Raw genomic sequence first — 19,547 nt, 5'->3', positions numbered from 1 at the left:
GAGAGTGCTTTAACTAAAAGCAGGACTCCGGTTTCCTAAGCTCTTAAAAAACTCATGCAGCGATGCAGGGAGAGGACAGACTGGGAAGAAATGAAAGAGGTCTGTATGTGAATAAGGTCAAGGGTACTTTTTGGGAAAAGCCTATATGAAAAGGCATTACGTGCATTGTGGATGTGAATGGAGTCAATGGGAATGAGCCAATGAGAAAGAAGGCCAGCTCATAGTAGCCTACAAGCTGGCTGAAAGTGCTGGGGGCCAGCTCGGCTGATGCAGACGACAGATGGGCCTGACAGCCACCATGGGGACATTTTCTTAACAAGTTGAACATCTGACAGAAAAGGTATAAAATGCTCACAGAGAGTGAATGGCATCATGACATGAGCCAAAAAGGAAAGTCCCTAATCTTTAGTATTCAGATCCCAAAGGAACCAGTCAGTGTTTGAACAAGCTAAAGGTAAGAATGCAAAAATGAAGGTTACACTTTCAGATTCTGTTTTGATGACACGGTTGTATTAGTCATAGGAAGAAAACAAGACATTTAAAACCATTAAATAATGTTTGGATGTCACAATGATCTATTCTCTGTCGTTGTGACAGAAAGCTCTGAAATTAGTTCAAAACAGTGTTAATGTGTCATAATAATAATGGATTGGATTTATATAGCGCTTTTCAAGGCACCCAAAGCGCTTTACAATGCCACTATTCATTCACTCTCACATTCATACACTGGTGGAGGCAAGCTACGGTTGTAGCCACAGCTGCCCTGGGGCAGACTGACAGAAGCGAGGCTGCCATATCGCGCCATCGGCCCCTCTGGCCAACACCAGTAGACAAGTAGGGTAAAGTGTCTTGCCCAGGGACACAACGACCAGGACAGAGAGCCCAGGGATCGAACTGGCGACCTTCCGGTTACAGATGCGATTCCCAACCCCCTGAGCCACGGTCGCCCTGCATGACTAATGACTCTCTCTCTCTCTCTCTCTCTCTCTCACCATCAAGTGCGGGATCTACCAAGGAGATGCTCTGTCCCCACTGCTGTTCTGCATAGGCCTGAACCCCCTCAGTGAGATCATTAACAAGACTGGCTACGGATACCGACTATGGAACGGAGCAGTTGTCAGCCACCTCCTGTACATGGATGACATCGAGCTGTATGCCAAGAGTGAACGAGACATCGATTCACTGATCCACACTACCAGGCTATACAGCAATGACATTGGAATGTCGTTCGGACTGGAGAAGTGTAGTCGGATGGTAACAAAGAGAGGGAAGGTAGTCAGAACTGAGGGGATTGAGCTACCAGAAGGCAACATTGCAGACATAGAGGACAGTTACAAGTACCTGGGGATCCCGCAGGCGAATGGGAACCATGAAGAGGCCGCTAGAAAAGCTGCAACCACCAAGTACCTGCAGAGGGTCAGGCAAGTCCTGAGGAGTCAGCTGAACGGTAAGAACAAGATCCGGGCCATCAACACCTACGCCCTGCCCGTGATCAGGTACCCTGCTGGGGTAATAGGCTGGCCAAAGGAGGAGATAGAAGCCACTGACATAAAGACAAGAAAGCTCCTTACCATGCATGGAGGGTTTCACCTCAAGTCCAGCACCCTGAGGCTGTACGCTAAGCGGAAGGAAGGGGGCCGGGGACTGGTGAGTGTCAGCACCACAGTCCAGGATGAGACAACGAACATCCAAGAATACATTGGGAAGATGGCCCCAACTGACCGAGTGCTCAGTGAATACCTCAGGCAGCAGAAACCCAAGAAAGAGGAGGGAGACGAGGAACCATCATGGAAGGACAGGCCCCTGCACAGTATGTACCACCGGCAGATAGAGGAGGTGGCTGATATCCAGAAATCCTACCAGTGGCTGGACAAAGCTGGACTGAAAGACAGCACAGAGGCACTAATCATGGCAGCACAAGAACAAGTTCTGAGCACAAGATCCATAGAGGCTGGGGTCTATCACACCAGGCAAGACCCCAGGTGCAGGCTGTGTAAAGATGCCCCTGAGACAATCCAGCACATAACAGCAGGGTGCAAGATGCTAGCAGGCAAGGCATACATGGAACGCCATAACCAAGTGGCCGGCATCGTGTACAGGAACATCTGTGCCGAGTATAACCTGGAAGTCCCGAGGTCAAAATGGGAGATGCCCCCAAGGGTGGTGGAGAATGACCAAGCTAGGATCCTGTGGGACTTCCAGATACAGACGGACAAAATGGTGGTGGCTAACCAACCGGACATAGTGGTGGTAGACAAACAGAAGAAGACGGCCGTAGTGATCGATGTAGCGGTTCCGAATGACAGCAATATCAGGAAGAAGGAACACGAGAAGCTGGAGAAATACCAAGGGCTCAGAGAAGAGCTCGAGAGGATGTGGAGGGTGAAGGTAACGGTGGTCTCCGTGGTAATCGGAGCACTAGGTGCGGTGACTCCCAAGCTAGGCGAGTGGCTCCAGCAGATCCCGGGAACAACATCGGAGATCTCTGTCCAGAAGAGCGCAGTCCTGAGAACAGCTAAGATACTGCGCAGGACCCTCAAGCTCCCAGGCCTCTGGTAGAGGACCCGAGCTTGAAGGATAAACCGCCTGCAGGGGCGTGCTGGGTGTTATGTTTAACATAAATGTAAAAATGGAATTTGTTTTACAGACACTGGTCATGACAATTTAGTATCATACACCAGATATTTTCTGAAATAAAATATTCAAGTAGAAGTTTCAGCTACAGTATTAAGAGCTTTATTTGCTTTATACAAAAAAAATGTTTTTGCCAGTAAAAATATAATTGGAGTTCAACACTGTAAGCTAAATATGTGCTTGTTAAAAGTAAAACAGTAAAACTGTGTCGCTTAATGTTCACAATCACTCTACATTTCTGCCTCCCCTAATATATTCTACAACAATCCAGCTGGTTCCTCACTTACTGAAATATTTAGATAACATACTCACCTGATGATGGCACTAGATCCAAAGACAATGCATCACAAAAGTTACAAAAATAATCTTACGAAGAATCACTGCAGAAATCCTATATATCTGTGCATGCTCACAAAGACAACATGCAAATATACAGCATAATTTCATTTGAGTGAGTTGAGTCTTTTATCGAGCCAAGTATCAGAGATCAATCAAAGATTAAAGAGAGTAGGATTTTTTCTTCTTCTGTGTAGTAATAGACTCAAATCAATAAAACTGTGCAAAACAGAAATTGGATCAGAAAGAGTTGTAAATCAGCCACAGAGAGGGTCAGTTAATGTGATTATATTAGCACAAATCAATTGTGTCTATCAGAAGACAAAAACCAAAAGGACAGTAAAAAGGCACAAAGTCTACAAAGATTAAAACAAAGAACAACAACAACTAAAACAAAACATGAAGCGCTATGGTGAAGCAGACAAATCAAACTACTGAAAAAGATATGCAGGAAGGAACACAAATACATCCAAAGAGGTCAAAAGCAAAAAGACAACAAAGAGAGTAATGTGCTTTTAATGTGTCAACAGGGCCATTGTCTCATAACCTGACAATCATTACAGTCTGCAGTCTATAGATTGGTGGACTAATGACTTGAATGCTGCATCCTCTATTGCATTAGCAGTTACCACACAAGCAGAGAGCTAAATGTCAAAGTGCTTTTCAGGGTAAAACTACAGCCTACTGTGAAGGCTGTGTTGAAAACAACAGGATAAGATAAAAGACATGTCATACATGTTTTAGCCAGGCATCTTTTTTGTGTGTTAAGTACATTTTTGCGTGAGTGGACCTTTAAACAAACAGTAATTAAGCCATTAACAGGCCAACATTGTCAAAAAAAACCCCAAAACATAAATACATCTAAAATGTACAATATACAAAGCTGTGCAAAGTAGGCTGGTAGTGATATCCTGTACTGTACAGACAAATGTTGAACTATCAATGCAACATATGCTCAAAGCTTTAAAATAAATGTATAATCCATTCACTGAGCGCAGTCTTTATCCCACATAACGTCCCGCTCCATATCGTGCCACAGTTTAAACAGGTCAGGCACAAGTGACTTAAAGCTCATTGATCAGCGCGGCTGTCATTCTTAGTTTGACCGTACTGCCCCTTAAAGATCACATTGGCCGTCAGGGACGTCAGTGAAGCAGTGCTCCTGCTGTAATAGGGCACTCGCTTGTTCCAGGTCAGTCCTGTTGGAACCGCCCCACTGATCACAATCTAGATATCCCATTGGCCAAACGGTCATCCATCGACCCATGTACAGAAATATGACGTCGGGATTGGCTCAGGTGGACTTCGGTCACAAAGACAGCTAAAGGTAGTTGGTCGGGGTAGACGTCAATTAACTCTCTATTGTCCGTGGATTGGTGCAACAGCGCGGGCGGATTCCTCCATGGGTTCGGTCTGCAAGGCTCGCGGAGAGCGAATGTCGTCATGAGCGGTGGGTAGGAATTAAAACATTGGTGTTTATATTACATTCTACTTCGTAAAACATTATATTTGCGTTGAAGGGAAAGCACTAATCATGCTGTGGTACAAATAACTATGTTTTAGGGGTGTTCGTGCGGTTGTATGTACCAAAATAAGCAGTGCACTTCCGGCAAAGAGCTCCCTTTTTCTGTAACGTTATCAAAGAGAGTTTGACTTGCTAGCTACGCGTCAGCTAGCCAAAATGCTACTGGAAGCTATGTAGCTGGTCCTTTACTTGTTTCTGCCCCCAAATCGATTTGTCCATTTCCACCACATATGAAACCCCACAACAATACACCGACATATTTTCATGTTGCACCCATTCCCGTCTCGCCTCATTTATTTTTATCAAAGCAAACCAGCACATATATAAGCTAGTCGATAGACATTTGAGTCTGCCTCAGTTGAGTCAGTAGCACTAGCTAGCTTGGTGGCTAACGTTAGCTGCTGTTGCTCTGCAAGCCAACCTAACAGACTGTGTTGCATGGCGGCGCTATTTTGAGGCCGCACTTTTCCCCCCATTTGTGTTATTTGCAGGACTTAAAGTCACACTTGCATAACTGATGGGAAGTTCTGTTCTTTGTTGCTATCACCAATCCAAAATGTGTCAGAATGGAGAGATTAGTGGCTCGCTCAGCAGGCTGAGATATCCCCGAGTGAAAGTCTGTTGTTTTGATAGTCATGTTCAGACGTTTCGATTAACAGCTGCATTTATAATGCTTTTACTAGATGAGGCAGGCAGCTCCAACAGAGGAACTCCTTCCTGTTTGTACAGCTGATCACCAGCCACGACACAGAGATGAGTTTATTGTGTGTCAGGCTTAAGTTTACTGTCGACAGATGAGCTGGCAGATACAGACGGCACAGTTTGTAGAAAAGAGGAATTTCTACTTCAGGCATTTCCTCATAACTAGCAAGTTATTGTCTGACGTCGGCATTGTATGGAATGCTTTTTTATGGAATATTATTACACTTGTGGTGTCAGGCACTGGAATGTTGGTGACAGATCCAGTGCATTGGTTTTGGAGTGAGGCTGTCCTAGGTCAGGATGCCTAACTGGAATGAGATCAGGGTGCCTTGCATGTCTGTTTTTTGTTCCTTAGAGTTTTTTATTTGTATTTTAGTGGCAGGGTGTGTTGTTCTGCAGGGTGATGTCAAAGGTGTGGCCTGTGTTCTTGGTGTGCAACAAAGTTAGTCAAAGTACCCACACGAGTACCAGGAACTAAAGTTTCACTGCAGAACCTTGAATTGTAGCACATAATGGCAGTGCTTTTAATGTTTTAGTGATGGGTGTATTGCAACATCATTTTCCTCAATAAAAATGTAAGAGAAGTTCAATAAATGATCATTGTAATACTTGTGCATTTTTGTGTTTTACGTGTGTGGACAGAAATGCTGTGCAAAGGGTGAAGACAAGAAAGATCACTGAACTACATAAGTTCTTGAAGAAAGCTGCATTTGCACTCTTACAAAGAAACTAAGTTGTTTCTCTGCAAACTGTGCTGAAGGTACATGCTTTCAAAGACAGGCAACCACAAACCTGTTTCATAATTTATAACACCTGTTAGAGCAGGCAGAGAATAACTAAGCCCCGAACATTACAACTCCAAACAAGTGTTGGTGGCAATGTTATTGCAGTATCTGTGTTAATTTACATATACACACTTGTGCAATCATTTTTTTTATCATGATGAGAGGACACTGCTCTAATTCATCTTACTTTGTTTTATACATTTATATAAAATATGGCCATTGGCTTAAAAATCTGCATGTTGCAGATCTATGATGATGAATCACTTCTTTATCATCATCCTGTGTATTTGTCACAAATATTGGGACAGCCTGAAGAGTGATCTGTGGCTACCATGTGGTCATATATCTTATCTGCTGGTTGAGTTCAGGTGTTTTCCAGCTTAGATATGTAGCTCAACAGGGGTTAGGGTTAGGGGACAGTACTGGACTACTGTCCCAGTAGTGTTTATCGTTTTACATTTGTCATTAATAATTGTACATTATTGTTAATAGATGTTAAAAATGCCTGCAAGTATTTCTGTTCTATAAAATCCCAAATTAAAATATTTGAATCTGTCACAGATCCCTTGGCTTTTAAGTTGCATATTTGTTTGTTGTTCTTGAATTTATATAAATTATTAAAAAAAGTGGAGATTGTATCGTGTGCACTAGCTGTGTTGTAGTTCAAGCAGTAATGGATAGTAAAACAGCTTGCATTGCTTTATCCACAGTTCCGCAGCAGTTCTGTTTGACAATAACAGCATCGACCTATTTTGGCCATTAGGCTGCTTTGCTTGGCTCTCAAGATTTATCCTGCTCTTAAACTGCTGCTGGGCAGCCTGCCCTAAATGTACTTATGCTAACTGTTGAAATGGAAATATAATATGCTCAATATATTTACTGTCTTTTTCTCGTATAATATTTTTGAGCGCAGTCCAATGTATTTTTTTTTTTTTGCTCAGAGTATTTGACATGTGGCCAGTAGATTGACATTTGCTGTTAGAACACACACAACCTCTGGCAGACACAACTTGTTAAGTTTATGAAGTACAGGTATCACAGCTCTTTCTCGATTGACTAAATCTTGATCTGGTTAATGACCTAAGTTTATATTAGACTGGATCAAAAACAAGTCAAATAGCAAAAGATGTGCTGCAGTACCTAAAAGAACCGTGTATATTTATCAAACAGATCAGTAGGTGTCTGCATTATTCCCCACGTACTGGAAAACTTTAAAGCTTTAGTTCTGTACACTGCTTTGCATTAGTGGTAACTGTTTTTCAGAGCAGGCTTTAGAGATCATCTGCATTGTTTATGTTATTTATTTTTGCCAGTTAGCTCTTTGTGGTATATTCCATCACAGTGGAAATTTTTTATTCCTTTATAATTCTGTTATTGATGCAGTTTAATGTGTGTGAATATACAAAATCTCCACTAAGTTACCAAGAAAATTGAATAAATGACTTATTTAAATTTAATATGTGGAATAGATGTGGAGTAGATTCTGGGCAAAAATAGAGAAAACATAGAAACCTTTGAAGGAAAAGTATTTGTTTCCCATCTCTGTCACTGGTAAATGTGGCTGACTCATGCAAATTGCAATTATGGTGATTTAACAACAACAACAACAACATGATATATTGACTCTTGACAGATAGCTCCTAATGACTCTGCTAATAACATGCGTGAGTTGAATATTTTTAATATCGTCAATATATTGGAGGGAAAATATTTTCTCGAAACCTCAAAAAACAAACAAACAAACAAAAAAGCACAACTCTGTCATTCCTGAATCCTTTAAGAGATGTGAGTCATATAAATATCCCACATGTTTGGTGAAAATGAAAGTGTCAGCATGCAAACGAATGCGTTAATTAGCGCAGTTAATGGCATCATTTGTGTAATTGATGACGTTTAATGATCATATAGCAGTTTAAGTGAGATACTGCATGGCTTGTCCTTCACAGAGCTCTTCTGTTTTGTTGCAATGTCCTGTGATACCCTTGAATAGCTTAACCATTGCTGCAGGCAGCCTGAAATCTCTCTGCTGTGTGTTTTTTCAGAACAACAGGACAGTATGGCTACCACTGTCGCTGTCAGTCCCAGCGAATACCTTCAGCCCTCCTCTGCTTCAACACAAGTGAGTAGCAGCCACAAGCCTCAGCTGTGCACGCATGTTGCACTGTTGCAATCTCTTCTCTTACTGTTGCTCTTAACATCTGTTGTGTTCATATTGCTGCCATATCTTTGTGCTAATATACACTGTGTGTTTAATTTTCTGTAGAATTCCTTTGCATTGCATTGTAAGCATTGAGTGTTTTTTAACCCTCAATTGCAAAAGGCTGATGGAGTACTGTTGTTACCCTGCCTGGCGGGCAGTGTGGACACCTAAGTTTGTGAATGCAATAACTTGAGTGAATACCATAGGTGCATCTACTAAAAATCTCAGTGGTTAAGTTTTCTGAAAATCTTGTGAATGCAATAACTCGAGAACAAGACCGCGTAGAATTTTGAAATTAACATACCGGTACATACAAAAACGACACTGTGTAAGTTAAGATGTCATGATAAGTTTATTGTCAAATTTAAAACTGCTTTGACTGGAAAAACCCCCCCAGAGACATTTAAACAAATGATAAAGAACCAGTCAACTGTTCTAACTTACCGCTGTTATCTGGACCCTTACGCCCACTAATTATGGATTATGGCAGCATTATCATTACTTTCTCAGATGAGGTTAGATCCAGATTCGGTGCTCTTGCACTAGTTTAGTTTGGAAATGGAAAAGCGGCCCTCACTTCTCCATGTGCCAGGATAGAGCTGATGTGCTATATTTTTCTAACAAAAACAATATATTCTATAAATTCAGTCACTGTTTTCCTTCGATGTTGATCAATATCTGAGAGACACAACTGCACAATTGGGAATTTAAATACTAATGACATCGCTTTGTGTCTTGCACCAGTAGTCACTAAACCTTTTTCACTTTTGTTGTATCAACCTTCATAGTCCCAACTTAAACCCGTTTGTTGCCTCGAATACAGGGAGTGCAGAATTATTAGGCAAATGAGTATTTTGTCCACATCATCCTCTTCATGCATGTTGTCTTACTCCAAGCTGTATAGGCTTGAAAGCCTACTACCAATTAAGCATATTAGGTGATGTGCAGCTCTGTAATGAGAAGGGGTGTGGTCTAATGACATCAACACCCTATATCAGGTGTGCATAATTATTAGGCAACGTCCTTTCCTTTGGCAAAATGGGTCAAAAGAAGGACTTGACAGGCTCAGAAAAGTCAAAAATAGTGAGATATCTTGCAGAGGGATGCAGCAGTCTCAAAATTGCAAAGCTTCTGAAGCGTGATCATCGAACAATCAAGCGTTTCATTCAAAATAGTCAACAGGGTCGCAAGAAGCGTGTGGAAAAACCAAGGCGCAAAATAACTGCCCATGAACTGAGAAAAGTCAAGCGTGCAGCTGCCAAGATGCCACTTGCCACCAGTTTGGCCATATTTCAGAGCTGCAACATCACTGGAGTGCCCAAAAGCACAAGGTGTGCAATACTCAGAGACATGGCCAAGGTAAGAAAGGCTGAAAGACGACCACCACTGAACAAGACACACAAGCTGAAACGTCAAGACTGGGCCAAGAAATATCTCAAGACTGGTTTTTCTAAGGTTTTATGGACTGATGAAATGAGAGTGAGTCTTGATGGGCCAGATGGATGGGCCCGTGGCTGGATTGGTAAAGGGCAGAGAGCTCCAGTCCGACTCAGACGCCAGCAAGGTGGAGGTGGAGTACTGGTTTGGGCTGGTATCATCAAAGATGAGCTTGTGGGGCCTTTTCGGGTTGAGGATGGAGTCAAGCTCAACTCCCAGTCCTACTGCCAGTTTCTGGAAGACACCTTCTTCAAGCAGTGGTACAGGAAGAAGTCTGCATCCTTCAAGAAAAACATGATTTTCATGCAGGACAATGCTCCATCACACACGTCCAAGTACTCCACAGCGTGGCTGCAAGAAAGAGTATAAAAGAAGAAAAACTAATGACATGGCCACCTTGTTCACCTGATCTGAACCCCATTGAGAACCTGTGGTCCATCATCAAATGTGAGATTTACAAGGAGGGAAAACAGTACACCTCTCTGAACAGTGTCTGGGAGGCTGTGGTTGCTGCTGCACGCAATGTTGATGGTGAACAGATCAAAACACTGACAGAATCCATGGATGGCAGGCTTTTGAGTGTCCTTGCAAAGAAAGGTGGCTATATTGGTCGCTGATTTGTTTTTGTTTTGTTTTTGAATGTCAGAAATGTATATTTGTGAATGTGGAGATGTTATATTGGTGTCACTGGTGAAAATAAATAATTGAAATGGGTATATATTTGTTTTTTGTTAAGTTGCCTAATAATTATGCACAGTAATAGTCACCTGCACACACAGATATCCCCCTAAAATAGCTCAAACTAAAAACAAACTAAAAACTACTTCCAAAAACATTCAGCTTTGATATTAATGAGTTTTTTGGGTTCATTGAGAACATGGTTGTTGTTCAATAATAAAATTATCCCTCAAAAATACAACTTGCCTAATAATTCTGCACTCCCTGTACATGAAGCGGTCCAGTGTATATAAAGTGTGCTGAAGATGGCATTAATGTAGAATGCTTCCCTGTCCTGCAGCTTGATGATCACACATTTGGACCAAAGAGGGGCACAAAGGCATCGCAGGTGGAAACTCCTACACCTACTTGATCGCTACTGATTATGATTCTTAATGTGTAGTTGTAGGCCTACCTGTTGGTTTGTGTTAACTTGTTTTGTTTTAGCTTTTGATCTTACTACTACCTCATCCTATCGTTCCCTTAGTGTTGAATTCTTCTTGTTCAGGCTGGTTTTAATGCAGGCTTGGACTATGTTTCTGTCTTCCCACAGGACACTCAGCCCTCTCCTTTGGCTCTGCTGGCTGCCACCTGCAGTAAAATCGGCCCTCCTGCTGCTCAGGCTCCTGTCACCTCTCCGCCAGCGCAGCCACAACCTCGCCGGCTCCTTCCTATAAAGCCAGCTCCAATAGCGCCAGCTCCACCGAAAAACCTTGGTTTCCTTTCAGCAAAGGGCAATGTGATCCAGCTACCTGCTGGCCTGGGCTCCACAGCTCCTGGCAGCCCCATCGTCCTTACTATCCAGCAGAGTCCTGCTTGTACCGGCACCTCGGCCACTCCTGGCATCCAGTATCAGGTGGTGCCGCAGATCCAGGGTGCACAAACCATTCAAGTGATGCCACAGGGAGGTCAGATCCAGCTCATACCCGGTACCAACCAGGCCATCATTACCACTCCCATGACCATGCCGGCTCCGGCTGCAGCCACTGCTCCTGTCACGCCACAGAAGACCGTAGCCATCAAGCCCTCCCTCAAGGTGCGGAAGCCAAACAATACAGCTACAAACGTTGTGCAGCTGCCCAGTGGACTTACAATTCCCCTCAACGTGGCTACAGGGGAAGTGGGTGGGACACAAATCATCACAGAGACAGCTGCAGCCCCTCCCACTCCTGGAAAGGCACGACGAGGGAGGAAAAAAAAGGCAGTACTGGCTGCTGAGCCTCCACCGCCGCCTCCAGCACAGGCTGCCTCTCCAACCCCAGAGCAGATGGAGACCATCCTAATAGAAGCTGGTGATAACATCATACAGGTACCCCTATTTGTTATTGTTTCTGGTACTGAAAAGCATAAACGAAGGGACGATTTATTTGTTTTAAGTTAATCTTCAAACAGACTTAATGGTCCCCTTCTAAATATGTGTTCTCTTTGAACTGTCAGTGTTTTATTTAAAGTTTGTCAAATTATAACATTACGCAGACACAAGTTTGACATGTAAGCCAGACTCGGCATCTACTCTCACTGCTCTTAGTCTAGCATTTACTGCATGTTAAGTAGAAGTCCCCAAATGCCATATATATTTAATTAATTATCAGTTATTTTATTTTTTAATTCTCTCTTTTTTTTGTTGAAAATAAGTGTAACCGATTCTGTTTTATCACAGAGTATACTTCTTAAGGTTTGTGCTCCTGTAATACAAGCCGGGCTTGAGCACTGGGACTTTTTAATCTTAATAAAAATGTATGTATGCTAATGAATGTTAATAACCTGCTGTTCCTGTTATCATTTTTTTGTGAGGAGTCAAAAAAGAAGAAAAAAAACCAGGAAACTGTCAACTGTTTTACATCTTCAGAAGCGTCTGCTTCCTAATTAGCCTCAGGACAGTTTCAGTTTTGGGCAGGCAGCTGTTTTATGGTACAAAGCTTGTTTCTTTTTTTGTTTTTGTTTTTTAAATTTGTGATGTGTTCTTCTGCCACCAAATGGTTAAAACAAAAAGTATTTTTAGTGTTACAACCACTTTTTGTTTTTCACGCTCAAAAGGTTCCCTGTGACATAAATATACTACCAAAGCGAGTAAATGTGTGTGCAGTTCAGATTGATAAAAGTCTATCCGCAGTTAAACAGAAACCACAATATTGTTATAGAGTTTGAAATTCTACTTTGAAACACTCAACCCAGTCTATAGCTAACTGTTAAATGAATGTTTAGCCTTTCAGTGTGGTCAAAACATTGAAGATGTTGGCTAAAGCCTACGTATGAGGATTACTGGTCAGCTTCTCTCTATATTCACAGGCAGGGAACAATTTACTGATTGTGCAAAGTCCTGGGCAACCTGCTATGGTGCAACAGGTCCAGCTGGTCCAGCCCAAACCAGATTCTCAGGTGGTTCAGATCCCACAACAGGCTTTGAAGGTGGTACAGGCTGCCTCTGCTACGTTGCCACCCGTCCCGCAGAGACAGTCTGTTTCCTCGAATCTGCAGGTCACTCCAACAGAAACATCACCAACACAGGTATCCGTTCAGACTTATTGTTTCTTTAACTCTTAATATTTTTAGTCTGTTGTGTCGGGAAAGGCATCCAGTGTAAAATTCTGCTAAATCAATATCTAGAGCTACCTGCTGTGGTAACTCCTTGTAAATAAGGAAGCAGCTGAAAATAACTTCTTCTGTTTATTATGAATACCTCAGGAACGGTAGCAAAGGACCATGTGACATTCTTACAACTAAGCTAGCAACATGTCAAAGTCATACATAAGATAATATAACAGTTTAACTAGGAATTAGTTTAACATTTTAAGTAAACTTAGTGATATTTTTTTCCCCAGATTCTCTTTAAAACAGCATCAGGTGAATGGCAATCGGTTCAGCTTCAGGACTCCATGACAACAACAACCCCTGCCACCACAGTTGCCCCTACCACCACTGTCACAACACCAGCTGGCTCCAAGAGAACACAAGCTACCGGAGGACGAAAGGAGCGGACCTTGGCAAAAATTGCCCCTGCAGGTGGAATGATACAATTGAACACATCGCAGCTCACCTCAGCAGCACAAGCAGTGCAGACCATCAGCATCAACGGGGTCCAAGTTCAGGGAGTTCCTGTTACCATCACCAATGCAGGCGGTGAGCTGATGCTAGATGCTTTGGGTTTGTTTGTTTTTTTTTCTTCAAGCTTTCCACTGGCTATTTATAGAGCCAATGCTATTGTCTAGTACTACTGATAAATACACTGGGGTGTTTATGCAGCGCATGCATGGTGTGCAGCACACTGGGGGGGGGGACCCCACCACCCTCATTTCCCATTTTGAGGAAATGCAGTGGTGGAAGAACTTGGATTGGAGTTGAAGTTTGAAGTAATTGTAATTTTTGTGTTAAATGAATAGAACACCATCTGCAGTTGTTGTTTTACTGGATACTCGCCTCTCTCTTAAGTTCTGTTGCTGCTTACCAGCAGTCCCTAGCCATTTCTGTTTTGTGCAAGAAGTGGACCAGTTTACAGACGTGTGAAAAATAATATTCTCAACGAACTTTATGCAGTCTTGTGAAAAAATGAAGTAACCCGTTTCCTGCTCGCATGGCAGTTTAGAAGGTAAGTAGCAGCCGAGTGCTGCTAATCAAATGTACTTGATTTTGGCAGATTGATGGTCTGGTGTGTGTTAACTCACTGCCACAGTCTTCCCACAAACTTCCCTTCCCTTTAAATACGGCCCAGAGTCCGACTAATGCTCAGAGAAATTAGAAAAACACCCCAAAACCTTGCACTATGATAAAAGCTATGATATGAAACCATGATAAAAGTTCGGGGCAGTAGAATCAGAAAAGGACTGGACAAGTCTGACTTGTTTGCCATGAGAAAGTCTCCCCTCTCTAAAAAGAATGTGACAACCTGGCTAAGAATTGCAACGTTGCATCTGAACAAACCTCAAGACTTGTGGAACAATGTCCTTTGGCCATAATTCATGTTGCACATTTGGTGAAAACCAAACACAGCACATCAGCACAGACACCTCATAAAAACTGTCAAGCGTGGGAGCAGAGGCTTGTTTTGCAACCACAGGATCTGGATGCCCTGCAGTCATTGAGTCAACCATGAGCAGTCAACCCAAGCACACCAGCAAATCTCTAACAAAATAGATGTAAAAGAAATGATTCAAAGTGTTCCAGAGGCTCCGTAAAAGTCCAGCTCTCATCCTGATTAAAATGCTGTGGTCAGACTTTAAGAGAGCTTAGTGTAAATTCACGTCCACGAACCTCAATGAAGCAACCTTGTAAAGAAGCGTCGGTCAGACTCGTCCATAACAATGTGAGAGGCTGATAGTTATACAGAAAACAATTACTTCATGTGATTGCTGCTAAAGACATTCACTGAGAATAGAAGCACTGCTCCTCCACATTGAAAAATGATTTGACCGTCTGATGAGGATGCTTTATCGATGCCTCTGAAGTGGGGTGTTTTGGGCATCTCCTACTGGAAAGAGGCCTCAGGTCAGACCCAGGTCTGGTGCTAAAGATAGCAGACCTGGGTCTGAGAGAGTTTATATCTGTTGGCTGGCTTGGGGATGACTCTTTGTCTGTCCAGATGAAGAAGAGGTGGCTGGGGTGAGGGAAGTCTGCTGCCCCTCCAACCCAAACCCAGATAAGCAGTCAAACGGATGGATAAAATAACTTTATCAGTTGTCAGTTATTTATGTTAATAAAGAATAATGTTGACCTTTTCCTCAGTCAAAGAGCAAAAGCAGCTGAAAGTTTGCAATGTGTTTAAAAACTCTAAAACAAAAACGAAATTTTATTTTGCAACATATAGCTTTCGCATCTTAATTTATTGTTGATTAGAATTTCAGTTCACTGATGGCAGTAAACTGAATTATCCAGCTCCTGCAGAAGCCCTGCTGTTTGTCTTACAATGAGTCTCTGCGTTTGTTAGGCCAGCAGCACCTAACGGTGCAGACCATGCAGGGTGGAGGGCTCCAGCTGGCCGCAGCACAGGGCCAGCCTGCTATTCAGGTAGACCAGACCCTCACCCTGGAGTTGCCTGGCCAGCCAGGAGAAAAGAAACGACGCATGGCCTGCACTTGCCCCAACTGTAAAGATGCAGACAAGAGGTGAGTCTGTCAAAGGATGTGTTGGGATCAGTTCTACATTTTGGGAAGGTCATATTATACTTTTTAGCACTCAGACTATTAAAACTCTCATACTGATAAAGGGTTTGAATTTTGTTCACTGTTTAGACCCAGTGAGGTGGGAAAGAGGAAACACATCTGCCACGTCCCTGGCTGTGAAAAGACTTTTAGGAAAACATCTCTGCTCAGAGCTCATGTCCGGCTGCACACTGGTGAAAGACCCTTCGTCTGCAACTGGGTTTTCTGTGGGAAACGTTTCACGCGCAGTGACGAGCTGCAGAGGCACGCCAGGACGCACACAGGTGCTCTGGACACAAACAAACAGAATCATCAAATCACTCTGTATGCATCAAATCACATGCTACAATACAGAGGAAAAATAGGCACACAGAGTTGCTAAATACACTTAAAAACTTAACAATCCAGACGTTTTTACAAATTACGTTTTTAAAAACACCTATTGTTTCTTCATTATTGAAAGTGCATTAAAAATATTACTCAATACATTTTTTTCCCTCCCACAGGAGACAAGCGCTTTGAGTGCAGCCAGTGTCAGAAACGCTTCATGCGGAGCGACCACCTGACAAAGCATTACAAGACTCACATAAACACCAAGAACTTGTGAGCAGACGGTATACAGATACAAAAACTCAGAAAGTAACTGTGTTACAGGAAGGATGGGCAGTGGAGATGAGACCAAGGGATTGTGCTTGTGACTTATCCCACAATGGGAAACTCTCCAGAATGAAATGCTTGATTCCCTGTCACTCTTCAAGGACACTGTGTAGCGTGGTGTACAAAGGAACCCTTCCTGGTGGACTTCAAACTTTCAGCAAATTTATTGACCATTTTTTAAACGTTGTTTTTCCCCATTTGGTCTGAACACGTGGACAGATTACTGTGACTGAATTTGTAAGGTAAAAATGCTTTAGATTTAAATGCTTAACTCTGCTAGATTATTTATGAACTCCTCTACTCCTCTGGTGGAAGAACATATACAGATTTTTTTTTAATTTTTTACTTTTAGAAAACCCAACATCATCAGTCTCTTTTATATTGTTTTTTTCTTCTACCACAAAAACCTTCATACTCTTTATTACAGAATATTAAGAAATTTCAGAAATTGAGGGTGAGCCCTCCCCCCCCCCCCCCAGTAATGTAAAAATAAATCACAAAAAGCCACAATTAAGGAAGTGCTGGAGTTATAACAGTATATCATTTCTGTGAGCTCTGGTAGGTCCCTGGTTACCAGTAGTGATCTAAATACAGCAATATGATGCGATCTGGAAAGTTGGCTAATGTTGGGAATTGTGTTGGGAAATTGATTGTTTAAATTTAAGGAAGGGTAATTAATTAGAAAATATAATACTTGGAGGACCAAGAATTAGTCCTTGTGGAACACCAAAGTAAAGAGGATGGAGTTTTGTAAACCATGAAACAGATAAAGGAAAAGCAGAATCTAACCTCTTTAAGCCACAAGGAGGAAGCTGTTGCTAAAGATGTGGAGGAAACATATTAAGTATCTTAAAATTCAACAATGAAAATTTACACACTGCTCATGGTGGCTCCAGGTGTTTCCTCTGTTGAGTTGAGACAGTTGGTGCTCTTTTATCATGAGTTGTGTGTAATAGATGAAATGTTTGAGAGTGTACCATTGTTCTTTCCAGGTAGGTTAATCATTAAAATGTCTGATAGTTATGTATTTATACTACCTAAAATTCTCTACCTTTACACAGGCACTGCAAGAAGTTTCAAATATCAGGAAAATTAAATAAAATTGTTAAAGGCTGGTGAGATGGCCCAGAAATGCATAGAAAGACTTTTACTGATGAGCTAAGTTTTACTGAGTTTAGACGCTAAAGATTTAATTTGGTGAAATATTAGCAGTAAGAAGAGTTGATAACTCAAATGCAAAACATGCTCTTGCATCTGTGGTCCACACTTTGTTTCTACATAGTTGGTTATTTACCATGTATAACAAGACATGTACACTCACTTCTAGGGCTGTGTATCAGATTGCCATTTATTTTTGTATAGCTCCTGAAGTTTAGCCATCCAGTCATTAATCACATTAGTCCCAAGTCAAACCAGTCTTAGTTTTAGATTGATTTTATTTGAGTTCTTAAATGGTTGCACGTTCATAGTTGACATTTAACTTTCACATACTTAATGATTTCTGCTTCTTTTATTACCTGTTTTTAACCTGAATAGTTCAAGTTTCATCGTGGCAGGAAACATGTTCATCCTTCTCAAACTAAAGAACCTAAGAACTAAGGTACCTGCAACACTTTCTCCTAGTTTACTCATTTAAAAAACGAACAAAACTACACTTTAGTCTTTCTTTCATTGTTCAGATTTGATGAATTGTAGCCTATGCATTGCTGTATATAAGATCAGACTTTTAATTATTTGGCCTGACTTGACAATCATGTCACAAGATGCAAAAAAACAGGAAAAAAATAAAGCTTTCTCAGGCCTTCTATGAGTTACACAATGTTTTCCAGCTATATGATGGCTTTAATTCTAAATTAACACTTAAGATGTTTTTGTGATGTACAGATGACCAGCATTAGCCCCGCTGCACAGTACTGATATAACTTTCTTTAATCTCATTTGCTTTACAGAAAATGTACATTTGCTCAGTGATTTTGATGTTATGAAGATAAGCTGACCGTTTTCTAACAAGTCAGCAGTGAGTTTGAAGCCTGAAATTGCCGGGGAGTTATTTTAAGAAGTACATTAAGTCATTGCTTAACAAGGTTTTTTGGTCAAATTATCCAGCAGAGCAGCTTCACAGTGAGGTTTGTTTCTGGTAGATGGTGCAGGCTTGCTACAGGTTGTGCAAAGCAGAGAAATTTGACCAAAAAAGCTCAAGTCCGATTTGTTTTCAAAGCACTTTGAACAAAGTGCTTTAAAAAGGTGACGTTGAGAGAGAGAGAGACAGAGGCTGCTCATATTTATGTTTGTATTTCATGAGTGAATATGTAAATAAAACGTGTCTGTCAGACACGGTAAATGTAGGATATTAAAAATTGGTAAGCTGCATAGTTTTGTGGTTGGCGTAGCCAGCCTTGAAGGAAGTGGACTTTGTACAGTGTTTTAAGGAAAAAAACATATATATGTGACATTGTATAGCTTCATTCCTGCTTTGTATAAGACTTCTAGATCTTTTTTCTATGAATTAAAGATGCCTTAGACAGCTGCACCCAGTATTTAAAGATGTTTTTTTCTTTCTAATTCCAGGTAACAACATTTGTAAAATTTTGTTTTGTGTTTTTTAACTTATGTTACATGCTAATGTCATGTGCACTGATTAAACTCCCAGGTTCCAAAATTTGTAAATTTAACGTTGATTGTAATTAAATATAATGTGTTTTTTCCCCTGAATTAAGTCATTTCTGTTGCTTGGTTTCTGTGAATGAAATGCTTCTTCTCCAAGCCTATATGTCATAAAGTGTTCTACAAACCTTTTTTTGTGTATATCAGGAGAACCAAGAGAACCAGCAATTAATTTTCTAAGTTGTATAAAGGTGCTAAAACATAGTTTGCTCCTTTTCTACCATCACCCCCCCCTCAATAAAGAACTCATACCTTATCAACTGCGTCACTCTTTTTAACTTTCATTTTGGGACTAATAATAGATTAATTATATTCATACTTAATGTGATTGTTGTTTGTCAGGAATAGAAGGATAATCGTGGTCTTTGTGTAAATAAATCACAACCAAGCACATATATTATTTTTTTTTATGCCTGGTAGGCTGTAACAGCCTTATTTGGATAATTAAGCCTTAAAGAAGCATCATTACTGATTTTAGTGCCATAACATTTTTTTAAAAATAATTTTTAAAGAAATTCTATATCATAACATGAGAACACTCTACTAATGGTCAAGTCAAATAAGTTTATACACAGATTTCTCAAGGTTGATCTATATTTCTGTTTTGAAAAAAAACATTTAATGACTTTGAATTCCGGGTTTGTTGTTGCTCCCATGAGTTTTTGAATTATTGTTAATATTATTTTATTATTAGTCATCATCATCAGTTTTATTATTAGTAGTAGCAGTAATAGTAGAAATAGTATCAGCATTTA

At 41.1% G+C, this 19,547-nt stretch overlaps 1 protein-coding gene across 7 annotated transcripts; it reads left to right on the top strand.

Moving 5' to 3' along the window:
- Positions 1 to 4,278: 4,278 nt before the first annotated feature.
- On the top strand, positions 4,279 to 19,048 carry sp2 (sp2 transcription factor). Of its 7 annotated transcripts, none has more exons than XM_040004310.1 (9): positions 4,279 to 4,420; positions 8,025 to 8,101; positions 10,638 to 10,685; positions 10,890 to 11,645; positions 12,626 to 12,844; positions 13,159 to 13,480; positions 15,258 to 15,435; positions 15,562 to 15,755; positions 15,978 to 19,048. In XM_040004310.1, exons 1-9 carry the CDS (start codon positions 4,414 to 4,416, stop codon positions 16,076 to 16,078), a joined length of 1,902 nt encoding a protein of 633 aa, XP_039860244.1. In that variant the 5' UTR covers positions 4,279 to 4,413; the 3' UTR covers positions 16,079 to 19,048. The 7 variants fall into 7 exon arrangements, with proteins under 7 accessions (XP_039860244.1, XP_039860245.1, XP_039860247.1 ...); XM_040004311.1 differs by having other exon boundaries at positions 4,280 to 4,420; positions 5,840 to 8,101; XM_040004313.1 differs by having other exon boundaries at positions 4,287 to 4,420; positions 13,159 to 13,456.
- The last annotated feature ends 499 nt before the right edge of the window (positions 19,049 to 19,547 follow it).

This window comes from Simochromis diagramma, unplaced genomic scaffold (genome assembly GCF_900408965.1).
Source record: "Simochromis diagramma unplaced genomic scaffold, fSimDia1.1 OVJJ01000565.1, whole genome shotgun sequence".
Taxonomy (NCBI): Eukaryota; Metazoa; Chordata; class Actinopteri; order Cichliformes; family Cichlidae; genus Simochromis; species Simochromis diagramma.
This window is presented reverse-complemented; position numbering and strand designations above follow the sequence as displayed.

Bases quoted from the DNA above. Each gene is read 5' to 3' on its own strand.
- sp2 (XM_040004310.1), top strand. The intron at 11,646-12,625 runs GTACCCCTATTT...CTATATTCACAG, and splicing joins CTGGTGATAACATCATACAG to GCAGGGAACAATTTACTGAT. The intron at 12,845-13,158 runs GTATCCGTTCAG...TTTTTTCCCCAG, and splicing joins CAGAAACATCACCAACACAG to ATTCTCTTTAAAACAGCATC.